General features: G+C 45.5%; 1 protein-coding gene across 2 annotated transcripts; it reads right to left on the reverse strand.

Annotated features, from left to right (window-relative positions):
- Positions 1–27,636, reverse strand: creb3l2 (cAMP responsive element binding protein 3-like 2). Of its 2 annotated transcripts, none has more exons than XM_086201762.1 (12): positions 27,058–27,636; positions 9,291–9,534; positions 8,587–8,795; positions 8,428–8,506; positions 7,932–8,134; positions 7,545–7,691; positions 7,114–7,172; positions 6,669–6,737; positions 5,196–5,295; positions 4,887–5,001; positions 3,191–3,425; positions 1–2,722 (listed from the first exon to the last, which is right to left on the reverse strand). In XM_086201762.1, the coding sequence occupies exons 1-12, from the start codon at positions 27,154–27,156 to the stop codon at positions 2,647–2,649; spliced, it is 1,635 nt and encodes a 544-aa protein (XP_086057888.1). In that variant the 5' UTR covers positions 27,157–27,636; the 3' UTR covers positions 1–2,646. The 2 variants fall into 2 exon arrangements, with proteins under 2 accessions (XP_086057888.1, XP_086057887.1); XM_086201761.1 differs by having other exon boundaries at positions 8,587–8,798.
- Between the last annotated feature and the right edge of the window lie 157 nt (positions 27,637–27,793).

The raw sequence follows: 27,793 nt of genomic DNA on the forward strand, positions 1-27,793 counted from the left end.
CTGAGGAAAATACTTTATTTACTTGAAAGCAAAAAGATAGAGAGCTGAGTTCAGGCCACATCAAGGCGAAAATGTGGTTAGGAAAAATGCCCTCCACTAGCTGCTGGTCTCGACGTGAAGTTCCATTTTAGACGACATTAAGATCAATGCATATGAACGAAATACATATTTGAAGATACATCTAGTAGCCACAGATGTTACATTTAATACTTGACATGACACTTAGATTTTTTTTTGTAGTCTCTAAACTTAACTGGGATCCATTTTCTGTTGTTTTTATATATATTATTTTTATATATATATATATATATATATATATAAAAACATAAACTCAAACAAATAATATGGGCTTAATTGTGGATTTTTTTCTTGTTGATAACTAATTTAACATGTATTTTAAAAAATACAGACATCAAAATTACTAAAGACATTTTTCAATAAAGCTCAGAAATTCAAAGACCAATATGTCACACACTTGATATTTAATGTCACGTTGTGTGACTTAAAAAAAACTAAACCAAACATCACGTCAGGACAAACTGTGAGGCAAATATTCTTTCATAATTTATCAACGATGGAATCCAAGTACACTCAGAGAGAATTATGGATTGTTATAAACTAAAGATCCCAGACACATTTAGACTTTCTTATTTATTAACAACTCATATTTACAAAAATAGATAATCTATTTTTTTGGCAATTGCTGAAAAGGCAGTTAAAGACTCTCAGAGCTGACAGTTAAAAGTGTGCAAGGCAGAGGCATCATGAGGTCAAAGGCCAAAAAAGTTGGTTACCATCAAAAACTGAAGCAGTCTCAGTTCAATATTTTTTAAGAGATAAACTGACATTTTGGAAAAGACTCTTAGATGCCCTGTTGTTCAAACTATATGAGAAGATTGCTACAGCAAACATATGATCAGCTTAGCTTAGCATGAGGCTACAAACAGGAGACTGGATGTGAATATTTTGGTGCTTTTTTTGGGGGGGGGGGGTAAACTAGCAACAAAATAATCTTGAAATTTAATCAGAATTCATAGTCATCAGAAAAGTGCCACCTGATTTATTATTGTCCACACTCAAGAATTTAATATGAGGATGGCCCCTTCAGATGTAGCATGTAGCTAGCTCCCATTTGGGAATGTCACACCTCCTTGTTAAGAGCTTTAAATAATTAAACACACAGGCATCATGGCCACCACCACAGGTCCGTGTTACTAATCCGACTTGTTGTCTGTTCAGTCTGTTAGGAAGCGTTAAGCAACTAGCCAGAAGGTTAACATTACGTTAGCTGCAATAAAATATTTTGGCAACCACCACTGTCTTCTGTGTTGTTACTGTGAAGGTTTTTTGAACAGATAAAATAAAGATAATAAAAAGTTGGTAGTGCTGAAGTACGGGAGGGTGTTTACATCCTCCTTTTGCCAGCCTTTAAGCTAAGCTAAGCTAAGCTAAGCTAATAGCCTACTGCCTGGGGCTTCATATTTAGCATTCGGAGATGATATTGAGCTTCTCGGCATGACTATCAGAACGAAAACAAAAGAGGACGTTTCCCAAAATGTCAGCAGTGGCTTTTAGATATTTAAGGGCGTAGTTTACTTCAGCTGTTAGAGCCAAACTTATAAATGATGGTGAACACATGAATCCTGACTTGCACACAGTGAGCATCAACAGAAATGACTTAGCCAACATGTCTGAAGTGAAGCTAACAGGGTCCTAGTATGTTAAACATCGACGTTTGTGGCAAAACTTAGCTTCTTATTCATACTTCACTAGATTTTAGCCTGAATATATGGTGATAAACTGGTATTTTTAGTTGTTGTTTTTGTAGAGTAGCTTAGAAAAGGTTGGTCAGCAACCTGAAATCATGCCAAAATATCACCAATGTCATATGTGAAATGATGTAACACTTCGCAGCCAATCTGCATATTAAATTTCTCCAATTTTCCAAACAGGCTCAAGAACCAAGAGTTAATCCCATAATGCGTGAAAACATAAAGGTAAAAGAAGAAAATATTCACACACACACAAAAAAAAAAATATATATATATATATATAAAAGGGTACAATAAAAATAAAACAAAAACACAAAATATATTATAAACACAAATAAGTATCAAAATGGTATGTAAGCATTACTGGAATGGAATAAAAACACGTAAAATTAAAAGAACTAAAAAGAGCCCAAAAAAAAAATTTTTTTTTTGGAAACATAAAACAAAAAAAAAATTCTATAAATACAAAGTTCGTTGTCAGTGTCCTGTACAAAGCCTCACATATACTTTATATATTTTACACTGTAATAAAATCCATGCTACATTATTCACTACATCGATTTGAGTTTATGCGCTTATGTTTTATTTTATTTAAAGACAAGATGGATCAGTTCACATGTGATTCGACTCATGTAGAAAACTATTCAGTGCAGCTTTACTTCAGAGATGAAGGCAACCAGTGCCCCGTTGTCACTATAATTATTACAGTGTATCTGATTAGTCGACGATGGAGGACCTAGTACGAGCTATGAGGCTTGCTCCAGGACACTGAACCATGCTCAAGAAAGGGGGTGGTCGTCACTGGGGGGGCGTTTGTAGAAGTTAAGGTGACAGGGGTGTGTGTGTGTGTGTGTGTGTGTGTGTGACATCAACCTCAGGAGGTCTCATTGACCGATCGCTCCAACTCGATCATTTTACTTGTGCTGTCGTTCAGCCTCTGCTCCACAGACCTGCAAGACAGACCGACACAGGGAGTTGGTGAGGGAGGGAGGGAGGGAGGGAGGGGGGCAAATATGTCAACTTCATCTTCTTATTATCAACTCTGAGGTTCATAACAGACAGCAGTTGGGTTTCCGTTTAATTCTGAAGAATATTTTAAGGGAAATAAGTGAAATGTCGAAGGGAGAAAAAACAAAACAAAACAAGGATTTGAGTGTAACCAAGGCTGCGCAACACCAGTTTTGGTCAGAAGATGGCAGCGAAGGCGGAGAAGAGGACGTCGAGGTTCTCTCGCAGCTGAATTGCTGTTGAGCGTGTGACGTTTCATTTTTGGCAAAATTGACATCGTGATCCGTTCAAACTGTAACTGTTCCAACTTTTAAATTTCACGGGAAGATAAAATGTCAGCTGTGTCCGTATGAAATGTGTCAGTAGATGGCACTCTTTTCTCAGTATTTACAGTGTGTGTGTGTGTTTACCTGTGCAGGTCCAGCAGCAGGTTTTTTGGTGTTTGCGTGTCATTGCTTTTATTCCTGAAAGGTGGGTGCGTTTCTACCCTGTTGGACTCCTCGCTTAGCTTCTGTTGCTCTGAGCGACGCCACGCTGCCATGACAACAGTCGGCGTGTCTTCCCATTGGTCTGGATATTCTCCGCCCAGACCGAGGAGGTGCGGCTGCTCATCTTCAAAGGTTGACAACAGATTCCTCGACTTTACTGAAAGAGAAACAAAGTTGTGTTCATATTCAAGTGTTTAGTTCACTTTTAAAGTTTTTTTTTGTTTTTTTAAGAGTGTACAGACCACCAAACACACAACCTCCCACACACAAACATTCTCGTCATCACATGGAGGCACCACGTGAGTGTTTGTGGGCAGATAATTGAATTTGATTGTTAAGAAAATGATATCTGTTCTCTACTACAGAACTGTGTGTGTGTGTGTGTGTGTGTGTGTGTGTGTGTGGGAGTTGGTAGAGGGGATGCAGGGGAAGGTCAACTCCTCTAATCACTCTCTGTCACTATTACTGCAGCGCTGTGGGTGGAAGCAGATAACTGGTGATGTTATTAAGGGCCTCTGCACTTTTATACCAGGAACTAATGACTCATTACTATGTAGAGAGAGCAGGATAGGGCAGTTTAGCTAACACTGGTTGAAAGTGACTCTAGTTTCTCACTCTGTGTGTGTGTGTGTGTGTGTGTGTGTGTGTGTGTGTGACAATCCCTAAAATGAACACCTTTCACAGCTAATGGTCCACATAATCAGTCTATATTAAAGTTCTGTGATTACATTTGCAATCATTGTTTTACTACATCGTTCTACTGATGCTGCAAGGTATCAAGACCACCTCAAACTATTATTAGATTAAACAAACTTGGATTTCACGCTCTTTCCATCGTCCTCAGAGCCGGACGACAAGATAGAGACTCTTCTCTCCTCTATGCTGCATTAAAGCGCTGAGACTCATGCTAGTTAGCTTAGCACAGTGAACGGCAGAGGATGGGAAGTGATAGCATGACATCCTCTCTTACAAAGCTGGCCAGGATCAATAACAGTCACCTCTTGCAGTGGATTAAAGAGAAGTGCTTTGTCTTGTTGGTGCTGCATCAAATCAAGGCGCCCAGTCAGGAAAGTAGTTCCGGCTGTGTGTGTAGTTTTAAAATCCCAATGTCTTGGGTTATGACTTTTTTTAATTACAAAACTTTATCGTTATATTGCTGCAGGCAAAGACCATTTAGTATTCAGTGTCTTAAAGGTATGCTAGCACTTCCCACCCATGACCATTCGCTGTGCTAAGCTAACTAGCGTGTGATTCAGCTCCTTGATGCCACACAGAGGAGCGTCTCCATCTTCTTGGTGGACAATGGAGACAATGGCGCACGAGCATGTTCCTTTAAAGAAGGTTGTCTTTTCTCATAAAGTGTAGCGTCATTTTTGAAAGTAGACTTTCATCTCACTTTTTTGTCTTGAACCGGCATTGACTGACAACTGCATCAGAGCAAAAACAACATCACCTCTGAGAACCGACATGAAGGAACAGCCTTTCCTGATGGCCGAAACCTGACTAAGGTCAGTGCCTGAGTATGCATTTACCGTACATAGTGGATTAAGATCAAATTTAAGTGTTTGATGTGAAAACATACAGTAAATGTGTGTGTGTGTGTGTGTGTGTGTGGTACCTGTGGCTGTGTAGGACTCTTTGACAGCCAACTGTCTGGATGTGTGGCCGCTCTCAGTGACAGTGGAGGAAGGATAGAAACTCCCCAAAAACAGAGCAAAACACAAAACAATCACCTAGAGAGAGAGAGAGAGAGAACAAGAGAGAAAGAGAGAGAGAGAGAAGAGTAAGTGAATTAAATCATGAATCACACTAAGTGCTAAACTGCTAATGAATGATGGAAGCAGATGTTTCCAATTTAATATTTTAATCAGTGTTTCATCACAACAATCACACACACACACACACACACACACACATACAGCAGTACCATTAGGCACGATGATGTCTGGGTGCCAGCCACCCGGCAGGACTTGGGGACTTTGCCGGTTACTGCCGCCTGCAGAGACTGCAGCTGCTGCAGCAGAGACCTGACAAAACACACGCACGCACACACACACGCACACACACACACACACACGGATTAGACACACTTTGATGACACAACACATGCAGCTAATTCAATACAGAGATTCACTCAGGCAAGATCTGAAATCATCCTGTGACAGATAGGACGGGATGAAAACTTTGACTCTAAACGAACTGTAACCCTTCCAGCTGAGCTACTGTGGATGAGCCTGAACACCTAGTGTTGGTTTGTTGCCAGAAGTTGAAAGTCAAAATACAATTTTTAGGTGACATATCTGCCAAAATCCTTTATTTTGAAATCCAGGACCACTGTCACTTCTAACAGAGGCATGCTAACCTGCTCCCCGGCTACCATTCGTTGTGCTAGAAGAACGAGCCCGAGTCGGCAGCCCCTAATCGTTCACAGAGGAGAGAAAGGTCTCCATTTTCCTGTCTGGCTCGGGGGAACATGGGCGATTAGTAAATTTCCAAAAAAGCTGGAGTGGTCCTTTAAAACACGAGCTGAGCTTTTCAACAACACACTCAGTAGGTGCACCAGTGTCAACACAAACACTCCCAAACACACACACACACACACACACACACACTGGTTCATTTAACTGACAGACAGCGACGGTTAAGTGCAATTTACCAAAGAGTGCAAAACAAGACCCAATACAGCTGTGTTCCATTCAACTGTACTTAACACACGGGGTGCACCACACACACACACACACACACACGCTTCATCCATGCATAACGACAGCAAACAACGGGGTCTACTTGAATTCGCTCGAGCTTTTGACATTAAAGTAACCTCAGAATTATGCATGGATGCAAAATCGCAGCTGAGCACATCGACGGTTGGCGAGCTTCTGAATCAGCTTTGTTTGCAAGTCATGAAATCCAGTCTGTGTTTGTCGAACCATCAGGAGCATCACAGTGTCGAAAAAATGCCCAAGAGTGAAAAGGAGGAACAAAGGCTTGGGCTGACGGCGAGTGTTTCGAGGTTCCGAGGCAGGAACGTTGGCACGGAGGATAATTTTCTGGGTCTCGCGTCCTTGTGATTGTTGCCATTGTTGAATATTCTAGACCGACACGACGTGTTTTGATCAGTTCACGGGTCACATGGTGACAGCTTTCATCAGGATGTTTATGCTCAAACACAACATAAAGACATCAGATTTTATTCGGGAACACTCAGTCCTGCACATTAGCTTGAGCTCTTACTGAGCACAGAGGACAAGAAAGGAGGTTTTTGTCACAATGTTGCATTCACTTTTCTTGTTCTATAGGTTCCTTTGTAAGAGACTGACCAGATAGAGAAGTGTTTTTCATCTCTCATATCCAAATAATTGATCAGCACATGAATGAGTGGACCAATGCTCAGCCTTACTTGTTTGTACACTCCAGAGTTTCCACTTTCCTGCGTAGCTCGTTGTTTTCATTGGAGCAGGTCTCCACCCTGTGGTCAGACAGGAGTACTGCAGGGTTAGTGTTGCACTCACATTCCTCTCATCGTTTGTTCTCTGTGTGTTATGGACATTATTTTCATATCTATACATGTGGACTACAGCTTATTATTTTCCTCAAGCCAACAGATTTTGATCTTGATCTTTATCAATTCAACTTCAACTTATCTCTTTATTTTTTATGCCTGTGGCGCCCGCATATTTTTTGGAGCTCACAAAAGAGACCATTAAATCAAAAGGTCATTTCATTCCATACTTTTAAAAAAAATTGATAAAGAATAAGAAAGTTAAGACGAGATTCATGAAGTGATGAAACAAATTCAGCAGTCGTGTTGAATCGGGGTGTATGACGTCGTATCGCCATCTTACTTCTTCTCCAGAGTGTCCATGTACTCTTTCTTCTTCCTGCGACTCTCTTGAGCTGAAATCTGAAATAAAACATATTTCTTTAAAACAAAAACCCAAAAAAACCAGACACACCACAATGATCCCAAAGGGGAGGATGACACTCATCACATGTGAATTGTTGTAAACATTTTTCCCTCTGAAATGTATGAAATCCGCTCTCTTTTCATTTTATAAAAAGATAAAACTGAAAGTCATTATTTCATGTTGATTTTATAAATAATTTCATTTTAGCTCGTGACAACGTGCAGTTCCTCCTTCTCGTCAGTACGGCGTTTATCATAAGAACACAACCCTAATGAAATTCATTGCTGCGTGGGATCAAAATGTACGCTGGATGAGTTTCTCCGCCTCTACCAGGAGGAGGGAGCGCTGAATTCTCTGTGTGTGTGCACCTTATTTTTGATCTTCCTGCGGATCTTCTTCAGCGCCTTCTCCTCTGCCTTGGTTAGAGGCAGTTTAGTGGGAACGGGGTAACCTTCCGCCACCAGGGTACGGCGTTCCTCCTCAGTCAGCATCAGAGGTCCCGACCCCTGGAGCTTCTACACACACACACACACACACACACACACACACCAGAGGTGTTTAGCAAGGCAGAGGACGGATGAATCATCAGCCTCATTCTTGTTACTGCAGTATCTCAGAAAATGCTTGGTTCTTCGCCCACTGGGACAAGAGGATGAACAGGGAGGATTTTGGTGGTCAGAGGTCAAAGGTCAAGTATTATAGAGGTACGCACAGTAAGAATTCTAACCTCTGAACTGAGAGGTCTTTATACTCACGTGAGGGGCGGTGAGCAGGGGGGAGTTGGACAGGGAGGACGGCCCGCGGGGGGACACCTTCAGGCTGGCCTGTGTTGGAGGAGGGCTGGTAGGGGAGGTGGGGCAGGACAGGCCTGGCGGGGCGTGGACTGGGCTCTGGCTGCCCTCCGAGTCGCTGCCATGGGAACTGGGAGGAGTGGGAGGCATCTGAAGAGACTCCAGACCTGAAACGTGACGGTTTGACTGATTATCTCCGCTGCTTTGTCCCAGTCTGACTGAAACCATGGCAACCGCCTCAGGATACACGACAATGTTGGCCACGTGACCCGGAGTGTTTGTGTTGACGCTTCACGCAACTGTGCGAATCAAGGGAGTCAACTTCTAAAACGGCAGGCATTCTGGAGACATTTTCCACGGCAGCGATCAGCAACTGGCGCGTGAGATGAATATGATAAGAAATAAATGGTCAACAACTGACACACAACATCGAACAAGAGAGGAGGTGAAGAATTCTCACCTTTGGGCGACAGATTGAGGAACTGGTCGACTTCATGAGGCTCCAGTTTAATCTGAGGGATGATGTTCTCTTCTTTCACCTGACAGAAAGCAGAAAACAAGATTAGACTTGCTGGAGATGACCTAAAAAGTCGAGCTAGCTCCATCTGCGTCCTCTCACCTTCACACCTTTGCCCTGGTTGTGGCTCCTGACGATGGCCTGAGCAGGAGCGGCGGCGGGGGCCACGGCGGGGCTCTCGGCTGCTTGCGGCTCCTCACTGGAGCCCAGGGAGAGGGACAGGGTGGGGAGGAGGGAGGGGGTCTCGCACAGGAGGCCGTCGATGGCCTCGTCCTGCTCCATGGGCCACTCGGCTGAGTCGCCGTCGGACTCTGCTGCAGAACACGAGAACGTTGAGTTACTCCAAAGGAAAAAAAGAGAGAAAACTAGAAGATGGAACAGAAAACACCAGATGAGAGAAGAACAGAGTCGACTCAAGTGATTCTTTTAAACGAAGGAACAAAGTGTGCAACATCTGAAATAAATGATTTCATAAATAATAGAAATGTTATTCAATGTGCCAAAAACAATTTAAAAAATAAATTAAGGCATTAAATCAGATGTAACATCAATTTCTATTTGTTTTAATTAGCTACTTTGTGTATTTTTGTATGAACTCCCTTATTTATTGACCTCTGTCTTAATTATCTGACCGTCCGTATTTTCCCATTTCCATCCGGAACATTCTAGAACTGGATGTGCGTTCCTCTATACCAGACTTTGTCATGAGTGACTTGGCCAGCAGGAGCCCCCTCGGTTCCGTCAGGATTTATTCTCATGAGCTCAGCGAGTTGATTCAGAACTTTTATTATTCGCCATCGTCTCACCTGCTTCGCTTCCTTGCTCTCCGGTCAGGTGCGACAGCGGCGACTGCGGCCGACTGTCTCCACACAGCGAGTAACTGTGCTCGGCTGTGATGTGCGGGGGGAGCGGCGAGGACGGGGACAGGTCTCCACCGTCCTCGCCCTCCATGGCCTCCACTCCGCCTCTCCCCCCAGACAGGAAGGGGTCGCTGAGCAGCTGGCCCAGCAAAGCATCCTGGGAGAGGTCGTCCAGGAGCTCTGAGAAGTGCTGCAAGGAACATGAAGATTCTGTTAAAACATCTTTGGATGAGCAAACAATACGGAGGCGAAGCCGTGAGACAGGAGGACACACGCGGGAACGCCGCCGTCCTTCATCACGGACATTTTTGACATCTTTGCTTGAAGTCTCTCAGCTGTGGGAACCCATCAGGGCTGAACACCTCTCCCACTAATCACTGCTTCCCCTTCTGTGTGTTCTCAGCGTGGTGATACATTTACAAAACACATGCAGAAGTTAACAGACAAGCCTTCCTCCTCCTCCTCCACCATTCATCCCTCTTTCAACCCCGTCATCTCTCCTCCTCCTTGCCGACATTCCTGACTCTGCATTCCTGCCTCCGTCTCTCCTCTATCACCGCCATCTTTCACCAGCAGACCCTCCGTGTTCAGGTGTTATGACTAACACCGACAAAAGAGCTGCTGTTGCACACACACACACACACACACACACACACACACACACACACTCTCTCTCTCACATGCACACACACACAGATGATCTTTTTCTCTCTCTTAATACATTTATATGTAAACTCTTCAACTTCAGTCTAAATTTATTTTGCAACTCACATTTTAAACTTTTCCCCACAACTTCAGCGTTTCCTGTCAGAGTGCAACTTTTTGCAACACTTCAAATCTGAATATTCAGAGGAGAAAGACCCACTAAGCTCACCGAATGTCGCCTGGGCCGACTTCCGTACGTCCATGCATTAAAGGAGGGTGATGTGGACTTGAAGCAGTGGCAGACATTCCACCGTGTTTGCTGCAGCAACTTCATGAGTAAAGACTGAGAACACCGGACTTTTGAGAGCCACATTAGCAGACAAGCTGCTTCATGCCAGTGATCCAGTACTACGAAATACCAAATAACACAATTAAAAATAGAAAGTTAATCTTGCTCACTTATCAAACTTCCAGTGAAAACACTGATACTTGCAAGATTCCTCATCTGAGGTGAAGGTCATGGATACGATGTAGAAATACTTCTATACGATGGAGTGCAAATATTCTTACTGCAACGCATCACTAACGATATGAGCAAGTACTGTGTTTGTAAACGTACAAGTATTTCTCTGCCTCTGGAGCACACAGAAGCATGAACATACTTCTGGAACATAAAACATGTAATATTCAGTGTAAAATGACTTGCCTTTGCTTGAATGTTCATAAAGATTCAACCATCGTAGTCACAACAATTCTATGATGAATCTGTTGGAAATGATGTCATCGTGGAACCATGTGACCAATCAGGGTTTGCTCCTGGCGACCAGAACCATCCAGATCCTGCTGAAGTCTCTACAAGGCAGCGTGTAGAACGGCGGATTTTACGAACACGCACGCCGTCTCGTCTCTGCGCCCGTGAGCGACCGTCCGTCACTATTAGCGTGCAGCTCATCTTCGCTCATTAGCTGGTTCAGTGTTCTGTTGTTTCAAGGACGTGGTCGTCTCACAGAGTACACACAGAGTACACACAGGGTACCTCGTCTGCTCTGTAGTGGCAGAACTTCAGCGGGATGTGGGCAGTTTTCAGTTCCTTGTCTTGTCCTGACTTGAACTCATCACTACCAAGAATTCGAGCAGAGTTCTGATTTGCTCCTGCGGTTCTGTTGCCAGGCGGAACAGGCAGAGCTCGTCCAATGGAAAATATCAACCACGTGTGCAGAGCCGGAGCTCGGCCGGCGCCGATTATGTAAATCACATGAAAGTTAAGGTGAAAGGCTGAGCTGATGAACGGACGTTACACAGTCACACACGCCATGGCCGAGTGAGGATGGAGAGATGAACGGAGGGATGGAAAAAAGGAGGGTGAATTTTGAATGGGAGGAAACCAGGGGAGGGAGGACAACGGCCCCACACCAAACATGTGGTTTCAATTATGAAGAAGAAGAAGAAGAAGAAGAAGAAGGAGGAGGAGGGACTTCACTTTCACTAATCTCTCGCTCACTGTCTCTCTCTCTCTCACACACACAGACACACACACACACACAGATGACCTTTTCCCTCCATCAACACACGGCACACACCTGCCACCGTACACGACCCTACATGGTTCTGTTTAAGGCTTGTGTGTGTGTGTGTGTGTGTGTGTGTGTGTGTGTGTGTGTGTAACATAAACAGCAAACTGTGAATCCGTCCAAGGACAAAGACGAGTCTTTACAGCCCAGTGGGTTGGTCACCAACCTCCAGAAGCTCTGGTATGACGAGTGTTTGTTGGGTGTCTATGAGAACATGCATCAGTTGTGATGTTGCTACAGTTGTGAGGACATTGGAACTCATTTCTGCAACTTTGAGTGTTTGAAGCGAGATGGGGGGGGGGGGGGGGGGGCAGGACGCATCCGGCCCATATCTGCCTCCTGCTGACACAAGAACATGTTTCCACTGACCAATGACGCAGAGCAGGGCATAAGTGATGTCATCACACAGTCGTGCTGCTTCCCGTTTAGAGGACAGACGCAATACCGGGTCAGGAATATTGTACTCAGGCGGCGATCCTGACGTCATCAACAGATTCGGTTGATGACATCAGGATCTGCTGACCAGGCAGACCCAGATTTCATTGTATAGCTGGCGCTGCCGTACCGAAGCCTAACAAGTCACGCGTTTGTAATTGGTTTTCTTCTTTTTTCCAAGAGAACGTCTGAGCTGGTGACTGCAGCTGCCACAACCAACGAGAATACCAAGAATAATATTGAAGAAACAGAGCCGAGGTATCAGAACTGAGGTTTGGAGGGATTTCCATCAGTGAGGGTCCTCACAGCCATCGATGGACGTGTGTGTGTGCATGTGCACGTGGCTAAATCCATCCCATCGCGAGCAAACATTTACTCTCTTTTACAACCCTTCACCTCCCCTCAGCGTCTCCCGGCAACCCAGTATCCATGGTTACCCAGGCTCATCTTCAACACTCCCCAATGTTCAAATGACAGTTGAGGGCTTTGGTGTGATGATGAGAGTTATTACCAGATGTTTGCACTCAGACTGAAGTGTTTCTCAGGCTGATACGTACAGCCAACCTGTGAGCGGCGGCGTCTTTTGGCCCTCGCCTGCGTGAGTTTCGTTCAGTTCATGTTGTTGGAGCGGCGTGGATCCATATTCCCACCTTGGTTTGACATGAACGAAGCAGCTTTGGCTCAGAAAGATGGAAATACACAGCAGCGAGGATAGAAAACGCAGGGCGTAGCTATGTTGAGTAATTATAGCACAGAGCCAGCGCAAAGAATGTGTTGTGTACTTTTGTGGGTTCTTGATAAAAGTTTTGACACTCTTGTCTTCCTCGCTGCTTCATGACAGGACGGACGAGGCCATTAAAAATCGTCTGAGGATTGTGTAAACAAGCTGAGGCAAATGTAGACCTGAGTCCTTCTCTTGTTTGGGAGCAGGAAATGGGAGCGGTCCAAGTCTGCCGGCAAAACCGCACTAGCATCCACCCACAGGCCGGCTTTCTACACTATCCTTTAGGTTTGTGTACCAGGGGGTGGGGGGGATGGACCTGGCCACAGCATTGCTCACTGCTCAGCTGTAACTCCTCACACACACACACACACACACACACACACACACACACACACACACACACACACACACACAAAACAGAAAGCTCTTTGTCTCTGCGGCCTAACAGGGAGGTGTTATTCCGGGTCGACTGTAATGTGACACCCTCCAGCTGGGAGACAGAAGCCTGGATGGGAAAACTGGGAGCCGAACTGGAACCCTAGGGCACCGGCTTCTCCGCAGGAGCAGCGGTAACAAAGAGCTTTTCTCATTTGCTTACAAGGAACGTGGTGCCAGCAGGAAGCCGCGCGCTGCTGAAGGAGCAGATGCTAATCTTTTAATTGAAATGAAGGTCAGAGAGGAGAGAGATCGACTCCAATTTTGTGCGCAGAAACCTTCTGTCGAGCGAAGGGAGCCTATTCATGAACACGGGCTCGTCGGTTTGACCTTCCGCTAGTCACCGAGGAGCAAAAGCACATCAGGAAAATCTGTTGAGAGCTGCGAGCGGTCGAGCTGCGGCTGAATTCCAACTGCAGAAACTGGAAAGTGCTGGACTCACTTGAGCCAGCATCTGATGATCAGAACCCCAATCACCACTCAGAACACCCGATTACCATCGATCAGCGTCTCCAGGAGCTCCACGCTCGCGTCTCTCATTCCAAAACACCGCCTCAAAAAACTCAATCAACCGTTCCATCAGCAATGGCTCTTTCTATCGAGATGATTTCCTGATGATGAAATGTTGCTCTCTCAACTATTTCACACGGAGTCGAGGAATCGGACGGAAACTGTTGCTAATAGTTGCTAATGTTCTAGAACAGGCTTCAGATCCCCTCCAGATGCTCCCTGCAGGGTTCCCTCCATCTCTGAGTCAACAGACGCGCGGCAGTGATAAACTCCGGAGGGTTGATTACGATTTTTTAAAAATTCTGGACTACAAAGCGGTAAAATAGATCAAAAGAATTCAAACAAATAATCACGAAGCGACAGATGACAAATGAGCTGAATGCCGAGCGTAGAAACGAGTCAACACCCTTTTTTTCCTATTCCAGCACTGAGAACTTCAACCTGCATGCCGCCTGACACCAGTGCTGATCAGACCTGCCAGGAGGTTCATCACTGACGAAGACATCGATTATTTACTTTAGAAAATGTCAATCATTTCAAAAAAGGCCACCAGAATTTCCCAGAACCCGACGTGTCGTCCTCAAGTTGCTTCCATTGTCAGTAGCAGTCGCCAGCAGGCGGGCAGCGAGCAATTAACCCCCGCAATAAAACTCCTCACAGCTGTTTAGCTCACTAGTTTGAGGCTAAAGAAGGGTCCGAGAGTGAGAGGGGGGAGGGAGGAATGTGCCCCCCCACCCCCACCAACACCACCAGTCTGGAACGCTCCCGTCTCTGGGACCCTTCATGGTTCAGGGGCAAGACGGGAAGTGTGATAAGGCAACATCTTCCTTTCCTTAGTGACAAAACCAGATGTGTAAAAGCCCACCAGACACCCCCCCCCCACACACACACACACACACACAAACACACACATGCCCGAGGGTCAATGTGTATCCAGCTGTACCTGCGTTAGTGTGTACTTTACCCCGGGCTCATCACTGTGTACTTTTACTGATGACTCAGCCTGTAAACACACCAATAAAGAGAACAAACACACATGAATTTATGTCAAGATAAACTTCACTGCTTCGCTTCCATACATCTGCACGAGTCCCGGTACGGACGCCAGCGAGCCGCACGTGTGCCGCCACCGCCAGATAACGGTATTAAAGGTTGAGGAGATAAATCATGAGTCACGGCGTGAACCCTCCAGCAGGGCCGGTCCTTATCAGCCCCACGAGAGCATCTTTGAACCGGACTGGGCTCCTGATTGGCGTCCGGTGCTGCAGCACGCGCGTCTGCAGGAGCTTCCTTTTTTCACACATTCTTTCATGTTGCGTAACCTGATCAGCCTGCCACAAGAAAACTGAGCGTAACCAGTCGTTCACGCACAGCAGCGATGGAAACGACGTGTTTCACGCAGGATTCCAACCCGTTTCCTGGATGAAAGTCCTGCTGACCTCCAACAGCTTCTCCAGAAACAGCAACAACAAAAAGGCCTGACAAAGACTTTTACTTGTTAAGAAGTTTATCTGGGAATAACTTGGAGTTTGAGATAAAAACGATGAATCAGAGGAAGGAGGGCTGGTCGATGCACGTATAACAATGTTGCATCTCCACAGAGCAGCAAAGATATAAAGGAAGAGGAAACAAAGCCGAGTGTTTCAGATTCATCACAGTTGAATACTTTTGAATACACGACTACAAGGCTCAAGAAAAGAAGGTGATATTCAAGGAGGACGTGACATCCCTGAGATTTTCTTACACAAGATTGAATTTTGCAATTTAAAACCACGTCCTTCGTCACGGGTACTGGGTTTCTCAGCCGGTGAGAAACATCCGAGGAAACTGAGACATTTGCATACTGGCGGCTCAATGCTGTCGTGCTGTCCTATTAGCATTGCTAGCATTCATGAGTGAAGCCTCCACGAGAAGCTGCAGGAATGTGAACCTTGTGTGCAGGCTGTTCCATCACTGAAACAAGCGAGCACGAGTTTATCGTGCGACCAGGACTCAGTGGCAGTCAATCAAAGGCAGACAGGCGTGAAGTCACTGTTGAGTAATAGAACTACATCAGCTCCAGAGGCAAAAAACTACAAAAATCCACCAGCTACTGCTAGAATGCCTACATTTACATGCGACTGATCAGGAGCTGAGGTGTCGTGTTTTTCTCTCTACATTCGTTTCAAACGTGTTTGAAACCTGTAGGACGCAAACATGCTGCAAACATTCCACGTGAAATCTCTCTTTTTAAAAGAGCCGCAGCTGTCAAGTGTTTGCTGACGCGATGACGAGGTGGCGTGACGGTCTACAGGACTACAAATCCCTCTGGAGGGCCACTTATCAGCCCTCGGAGCCGCAGCGCTGAGGCTCCACGCAGCGCCACTCTCTCCACCGGGGGGGTGACATTGCTGCCCGGTGCGTGTCGGGGAGAACCAGACCAAAACCACGGATGGTTTCTGCTATCTGGGTCTTATCAGGGTGGAGGCCAGCAGCCACGCCTGTCCCGGACGCCGCGGCGCGTTTTAGCGAGCAGCGTTCTGTCTAAACAAGCGATGGAGTTCATGTGGGTTGGGAGGTGTAAGACTTTCACTGACATAATCGGTTCCACCTAAAACCATTCGTTCAGCCCAGATGAGCTCAACTCACAAACATGCGTGAGGCTGCAGCGCTTCTCAGGACACACACACACACACACACACAATCTGACCCAGATTCTGGACTCAAACCGACAAACTAATCAAGGATGCAGCCAGGACAAATATCAAGCTGAACGGAGGGAGGGAGCAGAGAATTCCCCCAAGGTTTCATCTCTGGAGGAAATCCTGTCTCATCTTTGATGATTGGGCCTGCGAGCTCACTGACTCACGGAGTCGTGGCAAGAAAAACTGTATGTTGGAAAATGTCCACGAGAACTCCTTCAAAAACGGAACAACGACAAAACTACACACAGTCACAAACCCGCAGCTCACAGATATTTTCATGATTAACGGATGAATCATTGTCACCATGAAAACGGCTCGTCATGGTTTCACTTCCTCTCACGGATGACAACAAAAGAATCAAATCCTTCTCTTCAAACCCGTGTCGTTGGAACCAGCCGGTGATAGTTTGGCATTTCACTTTATATATATATATATATATATATATATATATTATAAATAAAAATAGTTGGCGATGTATTTTCTGTTGATAAACTAATCCAGTTCTTGTCACAAAGAAAATCCTAGAAAGAAAAATGTTACTTTTGTGACTGCTGACAGCCGGGGCTGGAGGCGTGCTCAGGTTGTCCGGCCCGTTCTTGCAAAAACAACATCTAAAGAGGTCAGAGGTCACAGGGACGCACCCACAGATGACATCAATTCCTCCTTTTGTGTTCAGGTAATAGAAAAATTTGTTAAAAATAACTCAACACACACACCTCGACCAAAGACATCTCATTTTCCGCCGGTAGTCAACAAGGCAGATATTTCATCGACGCATCTGTAAAGATAATCAGCCTTTAATAAGGCGGAGCCTCCCCAACCCCCCCCCCCCCCCCCGCACCTCAGAACCTGGTAGATTTAAAATGGTTTCTTCCTGTTGAAGAGAAGTGTCAGCTGAGGGTGTGAGACGTGTGAGGAGTGAGAGGGGTTAACAGAAAGTAAAAAGATCAAAATCAGATCAAATCTAAGTCATCGGAGCCAATCGGATCCCTCACCCCTCCATCAGAGAGGTGTCGTGGGCGGAGTGATGCTCCTCCGATGTAAACAGCCGGATGTGAGGGAGAAAACAGCAGGCGCGACATCCAGCCGAGCCACCGCTGTTTATTCTCCACCCACAGAAGAGGATGCCAACACACACACACACACACACACACACACACACACACACACACACACCGACAAAGGACAGATAATCTGACATTTCACGAGCTGGTTTCCTGATTAAAACCTCATTCCAGTCCAGGAGACGAGGGTGAGACTTTCATCAGGACAGGAAGTCAGGACAAGAGGAGAGAACATCCCCAGTCAAAGTTCAAAACCTCGGAGCCGGACACTATCGGCTGCTTTGACAGGAGAGTGTGTGAGAGTGTGTGTGGGTGTGTGGTGCTCATACAGACAAGCAGATGTTAAAGTTCGAGAGCAAAACATGACAAACGGGAACAACATCTTTGCTGTGGTCCCCCTCTGTGTCAACCCCCCCCCCCATGCTGCCGCCAGACGCTTCCCAAAAGTTCAAAATTCAACCTACACACACACACAAACACACACACTTTCCAGCAACGATCAGTCACACTGACCGATCGTTGAGTACCCACACACACAAACACACACACGTAAACACACACTCTGAACCTCCAGATGTTTCTCAATGACGTCCTCGTGGAAAGACTGAGGCAGGCCGCCGCAGCCTGGGGGAGTTTAGTAGCTTTGAGAGGAGCAGCAGCGACATGCTAGCTTGCGAGCTAACAGCAAAAACGGTCAGTCGGTGAGGAAATGCAGTCACAACCATCGTTTACAGCCTCCTTCACCCCTCAGAAAAGGTTGGATTCAGTCTCGTACTGCCCTTTATTTTAGTTTTACCATTTCTCTTTTGCGCCAGCAGAAAGATCTTCCAGCTGGACGGATTGGTTACAGGTTTGGGTTTTTTTGTGTCACTGCTGGTTTTAAGTTCAGTTCAGCATTAGACTCGACTCTAAGACAGCTGTCAGCTGCAGCGGGTCTGCTCGTGTCAAACCCAGCGTGTCGTCGTCTTTTGTGTCTCTGCTTGTTAGAATCTGGGTCAACTCACATGCATAAGATTTTCCATCTCTGCCGTAACACTGACCGATCGTCCAGTACCATTACACACACACACACACACACACACACACACACACACACAAGTGAACTCCCTCAACTCTCCAGCTCCCTGTTGGTGTTTCTCTAATTTTCTCCCTCTGATCCGACACAAAGAGTTCCTTCTTGTCTTAAAATCACTCCAGCGAGCGCCATCTGATCTGATTTAGTGAAGACTGAGCTCACCTTTGTGTTTCATTGTGTTTGCTGTTGGCTCATCCCCAGATTGTTTGCCATCAGAGATCGGCAGCACCAGTGGATGCTGGGTAAAATCTGGGTGGGTGCCCATGGAGCCGCTGAGCCTCTCCAGTGAGTTCATGTCTGGAAAAGACTAGGAAACTTGTCGGGACGCGCAGCTGCTCTTAATTCCTCCGCTGAGGTGCAGGGATGGTTGCTACATTGTGGTGCGGAGAGTCTTTACGAGTGACTCGAATCATGCACAAGAAACGCAAACCAAGAGAAATGTAGGTTTTTAAAAAGGTTCATGCAGTTCAGTACTTGGATATTTTCATACTTCATCTGCCAGTTCGTGCTATTTCTGTCACCGTTTGAGTGGAAACATGACCACAGCCTGCAAAAGCTGACGAAAACAGCTCAGACATCAGATTTCCCTCCTCCGGTTTGCTTGAAACTCTCTTGTTTTCACGCGACAGCAAAGCACACCGACAGCTGCCCACATCAGGAAATAGATTTTAAACTGGTTTTGCACCCAACTGCAACCATTTGGAGCCACCGCAGGAAGTGCGAGCTCTTTCTGGATGCGAGTGGAACGACTATTCACGGGGGAGACCCCATCACGGCCCAGAACCGAAGAGAATGTTGACTTTTATCAACACTGGCCGCATTCTTTCCAGAGTGCTTCAGTAACAAGTGTAAAAGAAAAGAAAAAAAAGAAAGAAAGACTCTCTGCCATGAACAACTTCTCCTCCAGGAAAAAGGTTGCAGGCAGCTGTGAGACTCATACCAGACATGAGTGGCATAGCAGGGAGGAACTCTCCGCTGCAGGCCCAGGAGATGAGACGCCACTGAAGGCTGAAATCTGGGCCACATCCGGGCCAGAGGAGGATGATACGGAACAGAATCCAGGTAATAAAATACAAGAAGTAAAGGCTAAAACCGAAGGATTCGTCTTTAATCCTCCAAGAAAGAAAACAGGGTGTTAACTGGGATCTGCTGGACAGGAGCCGACTCGTCCCTGAAGGTGCGGCAGCAGTGGGGTGAAAGGTTAACTAGACCATGGACGGGGGGTTCAGTGTCCAACTGGTCTTGATGGTGCACTTGGAGCAGGATATGAGCTTCAGATCCATAAATGAAACATCAAAGTGGAGTCGGCCTGGCAGCGAACGCACCTCACGGTTTACAGGCCTGAAAGACTTTGATGTTCTACACCCAAAACACCGACTACGTGCTAAATAATGCATCGGAAATCTGGTGATTCTGCAACTCCACTTCTCCACGCGACGTCCCCATGAATGCACGCTCAAAACGCAAAAATTCAGCCTCGGTCAGAGATTAATTCTCATTTTGTCGAAGGAAAAAGACCAAAAATTGTGCTTCTGCTTCGTAGTTCCTTGTAGGCCAGTTTTAGGGCAAAAATTGATCCGAATGGATGTTAAACCCTGCCAACCACACACACACACACACACACACACTACCTCATAATTCAAACCATTTATGGTGGCCTCAGTCAAAGAGAAAGGGCAGATGAAGGTCAGACAAATACAAAAAGAGCGAGCGGGCAGACAGACAGACGGGGGGACGGATGGGTAAATTTAGCGTCTCTTCAGAGAACGAAGGCTCCTGTGGATTTTTCATAATGATCCCCTCACACACTGATTACTACCTTCCCTTCACTCTCAAATAGAAGCCTGCAGCACACTGAGCCCACTTTCAACGTCGGGGGAGAAGTTGCATCAGATGGAGAGAGAGAGAGAGACAGAGACAGAGAGAGGAGAGAGACAGAGAGAGAGTGAGAGACAGAGAGAGACGTGTCCTTGGCGTCCATCTGTGGACCATCTGCAGGACATTCATGTCACTCGATCATATTTTTACAAAAAGTGTTTCTCGCTCCTGAAGACGTGATACGTCACGGTGGAGCAGCAGATGATCCACAGAGCTTTGTGCAGTTTGGGACAGCGACAACAACAAAAATTGTGACGAAACCGGAACAAGAAGTTTTTGCCGTGAGGTTTAGAAAAAACACAGAGGTTGAGTTCCTCACAAGGATGATGAAAGGTGACGAGCTGGTGTGAACCGTCGGCAGCTCCTCGTCCTCGTCCTCAAGTCCTGGAAATGATCGCGTTAGCTTGAGTTCTGCGTTGATCATCTACACTGAAGTGAGCCGGTAACTGAAGGCCCGTTGAACTCTTTCACCAGGACCAAAGCCCGGTGCGATTTTTGGTGGGCGCGAAACTGCTTTACTAAAACGGGTAAAGTCGTGAAAAATGGTTGCTGGCGGGGGCGTTTACAGCGGTCGCGCCGTGAGCAAAAGCCTGCGGCTTGCAGCTGAGGTGAGACGCGCCAAATCTGTCACTGTTGAAATCTCCCCTTAAATCTTTCCCGACATTTTGTAATTTCTCATCTATCTAGATTCTACTACAACACTATGAAGATTCTACTACGACACTGTCGAGATTCTACTACGACACTATGAAGATTCTACTACGACACTGTCGAGATTCTACTACGACACTGTCGAGATTCTACTACGACACTGTCGAGATTCTACTACGACACTGTCGAGATTCTACTACGACACTGTCGAGATTCTACTACGACACTATCAAGATTCTACTACGACACTATCAAGATTCTACTACGACACTGTCGAGATTCTACTACGACACTATCAAGATTCTACTACGACACTATCGAGATTCTACTACGACACTATCGAGATTCTACTACGACACTATCGAGATTCTACTACGACACTGTCGAGATTCTACTACGACACTGTCGAGATTCTACTACAACACTATGAAGATTCTGCTACAACACTATCAAGATTCTACTACAACACTATCAAGATTCTACTACGACACTATCAAGATTCTACTACGACACTATCGAGATTCTACTACGACACTGTCGAGATTCTACTACGACACTGTCGAGATTCTACTACAACACTATCTAGATTCTACTACGATACTATCTAGATTCTGCTACAACACTATCTAGATTCTACTACAACACTATCTAGATTCTGCTACAACACTATCTAGATTCTACTACGATACTATCTAGATTCTGCTACAACACTATCTAGATTCTACTACAACACTATCTAGATTCTACTACAACACTATCTAGATTCTACTACAACACTATCTAGATTCTACTACGATACTATCTAGATTCTGCTACAACACTATCTAGATTCTACTACAACACTATCTAGATTCTACTACGATACTATCTAGATTCTGCTACAACACTATCTAGATTCTACTACAACACTATCTAGATTCTACTACGATACTGTCGAGATTCTACGACAACACTATCGAGATTCTACTACAACACTATCTAGATTCTACTACGACACCGTCTAGATTCTACTACGATACTATCTAGATTCTGCTACAACACTATCTAGATTCTACTACAACACTATCTAGATTCTACTACGATACTATCTAGATTCTACTACGATACTATCTAAATTCTACTACGACACTATCGAGATTCTACTACGACACTATCGAGATTCTACTACAACACTATCTAGATTCTACTACAACACTACTACCATCTTCGTTTCATCACAATTCTTTCTGTAACCCAGCTTACGGCTTTGTTAAGAAAAAACATTACAACTGCAGCAAAACAAATATTTATCGAGCTGGTGTCTATTTTTAATTTTCCCTGAAGGTGCGTGTGGACCAACTTGTAGATCCGGCACTGCACCTTCAGCCGGAACACGGCATATGTCATTATCATGTTCCTACCGTCACACTCACGTGTCACACACACTTCTGAGTTTGCTGAATGTACACCGAGACCTTTGACTGGCAATAAAACATCAGTAAACAATGTCATTGTTTATTTATTCCAAGTATAAAATAGAAAGTGTGTGTGTGTGTGTCAGCAGACACATGGACTATTCAGCAGGAGACAGAGCAAGGCCACCAGTGAGCAGGATGCCCTGCCCCAGCGGAGAACAGGCACCGCACTGTGAACACACGGGTGAAGCTGTTTACTCTTGACTCTGTTTGCTGACGCCGAGCAAAATAACTCGATCCCGAAGGTGCGTTCTTGTCGTCGCGCAGCCAAAGCCGTCGCTCACATTAATAAAAGCATTGAATCGGGACTGGTAGGCAGAGGCGAGTCTTTATCTGCAGATGTGCTGAGCGTTACGCAAGCAGACACATAGTTGGAACGGTCCGGAGCATGAGCAGAGCGAACGCACTTCCCTTGAGGAGGCCATCGAGTACATGTGCTGAGCAGCACGCCAGCTCCACAGAGCTCCACGCAAGTAGGCGCAGGAGTTAATCCTAAAGATTAAAGTCATTATCTGCTACCTGAAGTGAATTAAAGAAGACTCAGAGACAGAGGGAGGGGAGGAGGAACTCACTTTTTCTGCATTATTTTGAAGGAATAAAGTGGAGCAACACACCAGGAACACAGAGCGACAAGGATGGGCATCGGTCAGCGTGCACTGTAACGTCACACTAGATAGAGATACTGGTGGAGGTAGAGAGAGAGTGAGGGATAGAGGTAAAGATAAAGAACTGGGTCGTGACCACAAAAACTGATGGAGGAGCAGATTTAAACCTCTGTGCCAAACTCCATTAAGAAAACAGGCATTTTAAAGGTTGCTGGCTTGTCATCTGTTGGACAAGTGTGATAAAGCGCTGACTTTTCCTTGGTGACTTCAGCGTTATCGTGAAAAAGTGAACTTCAGTTGATGTGAGGGCCAATGATACGAGACCGTGACTTCAAAACGACAATAAAAGACAATCAAGTGCGTTACTTTCGCTCATTTTAACAACCTGAAGCGTTCAAGTGTCGTCGTCTTGTTTTACTGCTGCTGTTCCCGTTCTGATGGTCACAACAGTCCACGAACGCCGCCATTTTTCACTGTCCAACCACATCAGCACCTCAGTCTAATGGGTCCTGTCAGTATGAGCACACAAAAACCACCTGAACCGGATTGAGGCCAAATTATCACTTTGCAATGACAACAAAGGCGATTGGGGTGTGTAGGGCTGACGGAATCTTACAATTTCCGAACCTGAGGAACTTGATTATGATACACGCCAATACAAAAGAGAGGAGGAGCGTCCCGGGAGTGACGGCGAGGATCCCACACGGGCTGCCAGCTGAGGAGATTTACGTCGTCGTGAGGAATCTCATGTCAACAGAGCTCAGGGGAGAGAAAGAGCGAGGGGAACAAACACTCCAGTCTGCCCCTCAAACACTGCAGGTCTGTTTGGTTTTACATTCAGGCGCACCCCCCCCCCCCCACACACACACACACACACACACACACACACTCACTCTTCATCTTGGCTATATTTAGAAAATCAACTGCACTAACAAGAGTATTTCCCGACTCGCTCGTCATACAAACTGGCTTTTCTATGCGGCTGTGAGTGTGTGGTTTTATATTTGACACACATCCACGTGAGGAATGTAAAGTAGCAAAGTACTTGCTTGGGAAAGTGTGTATTTTTACTTTCACTCAAGTAAAAATTTGACTGAAATATTGACATTTAAAGAGCAGCCACATTCACTTTGGAGTATTTGTACTTTGACTCAAGTACCGGGGTTCTCCCTCGATCAGATACTCGGAGTAGGTAGGTAGGTTGTTCCCTGGTGGAACTTCTCCCCCTCACCTCAGTTTTTTTTAGGCCACGAGCTACGACTTCATCTCGCATCCGTCCAAGTGTGAGAACAACTGATATCTTGTGGCCTTCAAATAACTAAATTAAAAGTTCCTACGCCGCCGCAAAGCTGCAGCTCTCAGCTCTCAGCTCTGAGAGGGTTTGCTGGTATTTGAGAGGAATCGTAGCCTCGGGTCTTGTTTAGAGGACATGCACAGCTTGAACTCCCTCTGAAGCCTCCACACAAGTCTTTACCTGCCGGGAGGTTTTCCTCCAACAAGCAGATGTCTAAGAGTGTGTGTGTGTGTGTGTGTGTGTGTGTGTACGGTCTGAATCGCAGGCTCTGTAGGCCTCGACGGTGTCTGATTCCCATCCTGCGAGACAGCTGGATTTTTCCCCGCAGAGCCTCCCACTCCTCCTCAGTCTCACTCTCTCCGCTGGGCCTGCAGCGTTGCCCTGGAAGCCACTTGGCTGCAACGCACACTAGGAGTTACATAACGGACGGCGAAAGCCCACTAAAAGCAGAGTTGTCCTGACTGAGAGGAGACGTGCGGCGTTCTCGTCCAGACGTCTTTCTGAGAGGACACGCAACTGAAAAAAATATCCACCGCTACTTATATTTTGGAAAAACACCTGGTGGAAAAGGTCGAGTTTAACCACACAAGTTTTATTTGGGACATTTTAGGGTTAATTTTTTAGACGCATTTGGATGCCCCTGGGGAGTTTTTAGTTCCAGAACTGAAACAGAGTTCTAACACACCAGTTTAATTATCCCTTAAGCTCCCATTACAAGATATTTATTAGTCCGATGCTTTCATGTGAGCTGTTTAACAGCTCAGCCTGCCAAGATGGAAATGACAGCGTGCAGATGGGTGCTAAGTGTTAGCATAGGCTAGCTGACACATTCATGCCTATTTGAGACAAAAGGAAGCAACATACCGACATTGTTTGAAAAGTAGTTTCGTGTTTAGGGCGAACTGTGTCGTTACAATTTAAAAAAGGATCAACGCAAGATGTAAAAACTTCAAAATAACTTCAATTCTAATTAGCTTCTAGCAAGACCCAAGTAGCAAGAAAACAGACGCTGCTATTGCGGTCATTACGCTAGCTTAGCTCCGTTCTAAGCAAGAAAACAGTTGCAGTCACGATAAAGCTGTTATCGTCAAATCTTCACGTGTAGCATCAGCCTTTAGCTTATGTTATTTTTAGCTTAGCTCAGTCTTAGCCAGACCATGTCAGCGAGAAAACAAGCAGTTGTTGTTAGCTAGCTTTTTTTTTTTTAGCATTATACAACAGCAAGAAAATGGCCAGAGTCAGATAACGCAGATCTGTACTGGTGATACCACCCTGTAGTTTATGTTTTAGCTCGCTGAACTCAGCTCACCTCTACTTTACGCTCTAGCTAAGCCTCATTTTTTAGGAAGTTGATACATTGAAAGATGTTCACACCATCTTACGTAGTTTTTCATGTGGTTTGTGTTGTGATTAGCTGCACACAAACAAAAATGTTGGCACAAAAAAATGTCAGGACACTCGCTACTTTTTTGCTAACGCTGCTACAGGGATGATGCCTTCAGGCAGGGCTCGGTTTTACCAGGTTCATCCCTGTCTAGTGGTATTTTCAACCCTGTAAGTGGAAATTTTCTGAAAGCTCAGTTTAACGTGAAGGCAGCGGCGCTCACCATCACCTCTAGAGGTAAAAAGCAGTATTACAAGGCAGGATAATCAAGGTTAGCATGTTTAATTCCATGGCTATTGCTCGAAAACCACACAAATAAAACGTAAAAAACTGTTGATTTTTTTGCCTCAAACTTAAATCCTCATATTAATAACTTTTAACTGGAGGCTAACACCGACACCTTCATCTACACTGCACATTTTCTTTACTTGTTTTACTGTTGGCTCTTATTTGTCATGAATTGCGAGCCTGTAAAGGTCAGGGGAAACTCTGAGGCAACAAATCCCACCAACAGGAAACCAGCATCAGTTTTGGGTGGGGGATCTGCAAGAGAGACGTTCTTCCAGGTAGTAGAACATATAATCCTGAAAAGGTCCAGGTTATACTTCTCTTCATATCACCGATATGACATAAAAGTCAGTAAAATATTGTAGTTTCAACTGTCCACCACCACTAGGAGTCATCATTTATTCTAATTTTACAGTAATACTTTCCGTCTTGAATCACACAAGGTGAAACATCATCAGTTAATCATTTAAAATCCACAACAACAAGATCAAATATACCCGCCTCTCACAGAAGCCACAACTTTAAGTGATCAAAAAGTAAATTAAACTTTTGTCAGACAGATGAAACAAGGCAGCATCACCTGGTTCCTCATAGATACTGAACGGACCAAAGTAAGAATTGATTACTGGAAGATTTCACACTCATAAAATCAACATACGTGTGTGTGTGTGTGTGTGTGGGGGGGGGGGGGGGGGTCCTCTGCAGCCTTCCTCCCTTCAGCTGCAGTTTCAAAACTTTGTTTTGGTCTTTTCTCTCTCTCTCTCTCTCTCTCTTTTCAAAATATTAATTAGATTTCAATTGACAAAAAGGAAATGCAAAATATATTAAGTTTCTGCACGAACCAGCTGCATCCTGGACCTCAAGGCTCAACGAGTTAACGGAGAGCAGGGCACGCACCCACACACACTCACACACAAACAAACAATCAATTAACTTCATCAGAGCGATGAAGGCGGTTAGATTCGACTGATAGGCAGCAGTATCAATCGATCCCCGATCCCTGATCGATCACTTACGTTGGTGTAGAGCACGCAGTCCGTCTCGCCGGCCTCGGACAGCTCGCTCAGGTTCCTGTCCCAGTGTAAGAACGGTTCGCTGCTGTCCAGGATCTCCATGATCGTCTCCCTCTGACCCGGGGGATGCTTGGAGCAGCGAGGCGCAGCCGGACTTCGTTGCAATGCAGTCGGACTGGAAACTCCTCTCAAGTCGGTAAAGTAGTTCAGGCCGGAGGAAAAGAAAAGAAAAGTTCCCAACTACTGGAGGAAGTGAAGGGACCGCGGGGAGCGCCCGGTCGTCGCGGGTACAGCGGGGTGGAGGCGTGTTAAACGGAGCTGCGGCCGTAGGGGTTTTTGTTTATCATCGCTTCTCTCGCCTCGAGCTCCACAGGCTGTTTTCTGCTGCTTCTCCTTCCTTTTTCTCTCCTCCTCCTCCTCCTCCTCACGGCCCAGACACACAGGAATGTGTGGGCGGAGTCACGTCCAAGCTGAGGAAGATGGTTTTATGTTCAAAATAAAATAGAAGTGGAACTGCTATGGAGCCCAATGTACGACTTATTCAAACAAAAAAAAGGAGAAGTATTGAAGTTGTGAAGAGAATTCAGGGGTTGCAGCTGGGATAAAACTATTGCATTAACAGTTCCGGTCAAGATTTTCAAAATAAAGGCGTCCATTGTTACTTCTGTTAATTTTTTTTTGTTTATAATGAAAAGAAAGCTTCCTCCCGTCTTAGAAGTATTTTTACTTTTTACATAAG

Source organism: Aulostomus chinensis, chromosome 4, assembly GCF_037954235.1.
Source record: "Aulostomus chinensis isolate RoL2024-O1b breed Wild chromosome 4, RoL_Achi_v1.0, whole genome shotgun sequence".
Classification (NCBI taxonomy): Eukaryota; Metazoa; Chordata; class Actinopteri; order Syngnathiformes; family Aulostomidae; genus Aulostomus; species Aulostomus chinensis.

Coding starts and splice junctions, on each gene's coding strand:
- creb3l2 (XM_086201761.1), bottom strand. CDS start 27,156: ATGGAGATCCTGGACAGCAGCGAACCGTTCTTACACTGGGACAGGAAC. Junction 8,135..8,427: donor CCTCAATCTGTCGCCCAAAG/GTGAGAATTCTT, acceptor GTCACGTTTCAG/GTCTGGAGTCTCTTCAGATG. Junction 7,692..7,931: donor CCCTGCTCACCGCCCCTCAC/GTGAGTATAAAG, acceptor GTGTGTGTGTAG/AAGCTCCAGGGGTCGGGACC.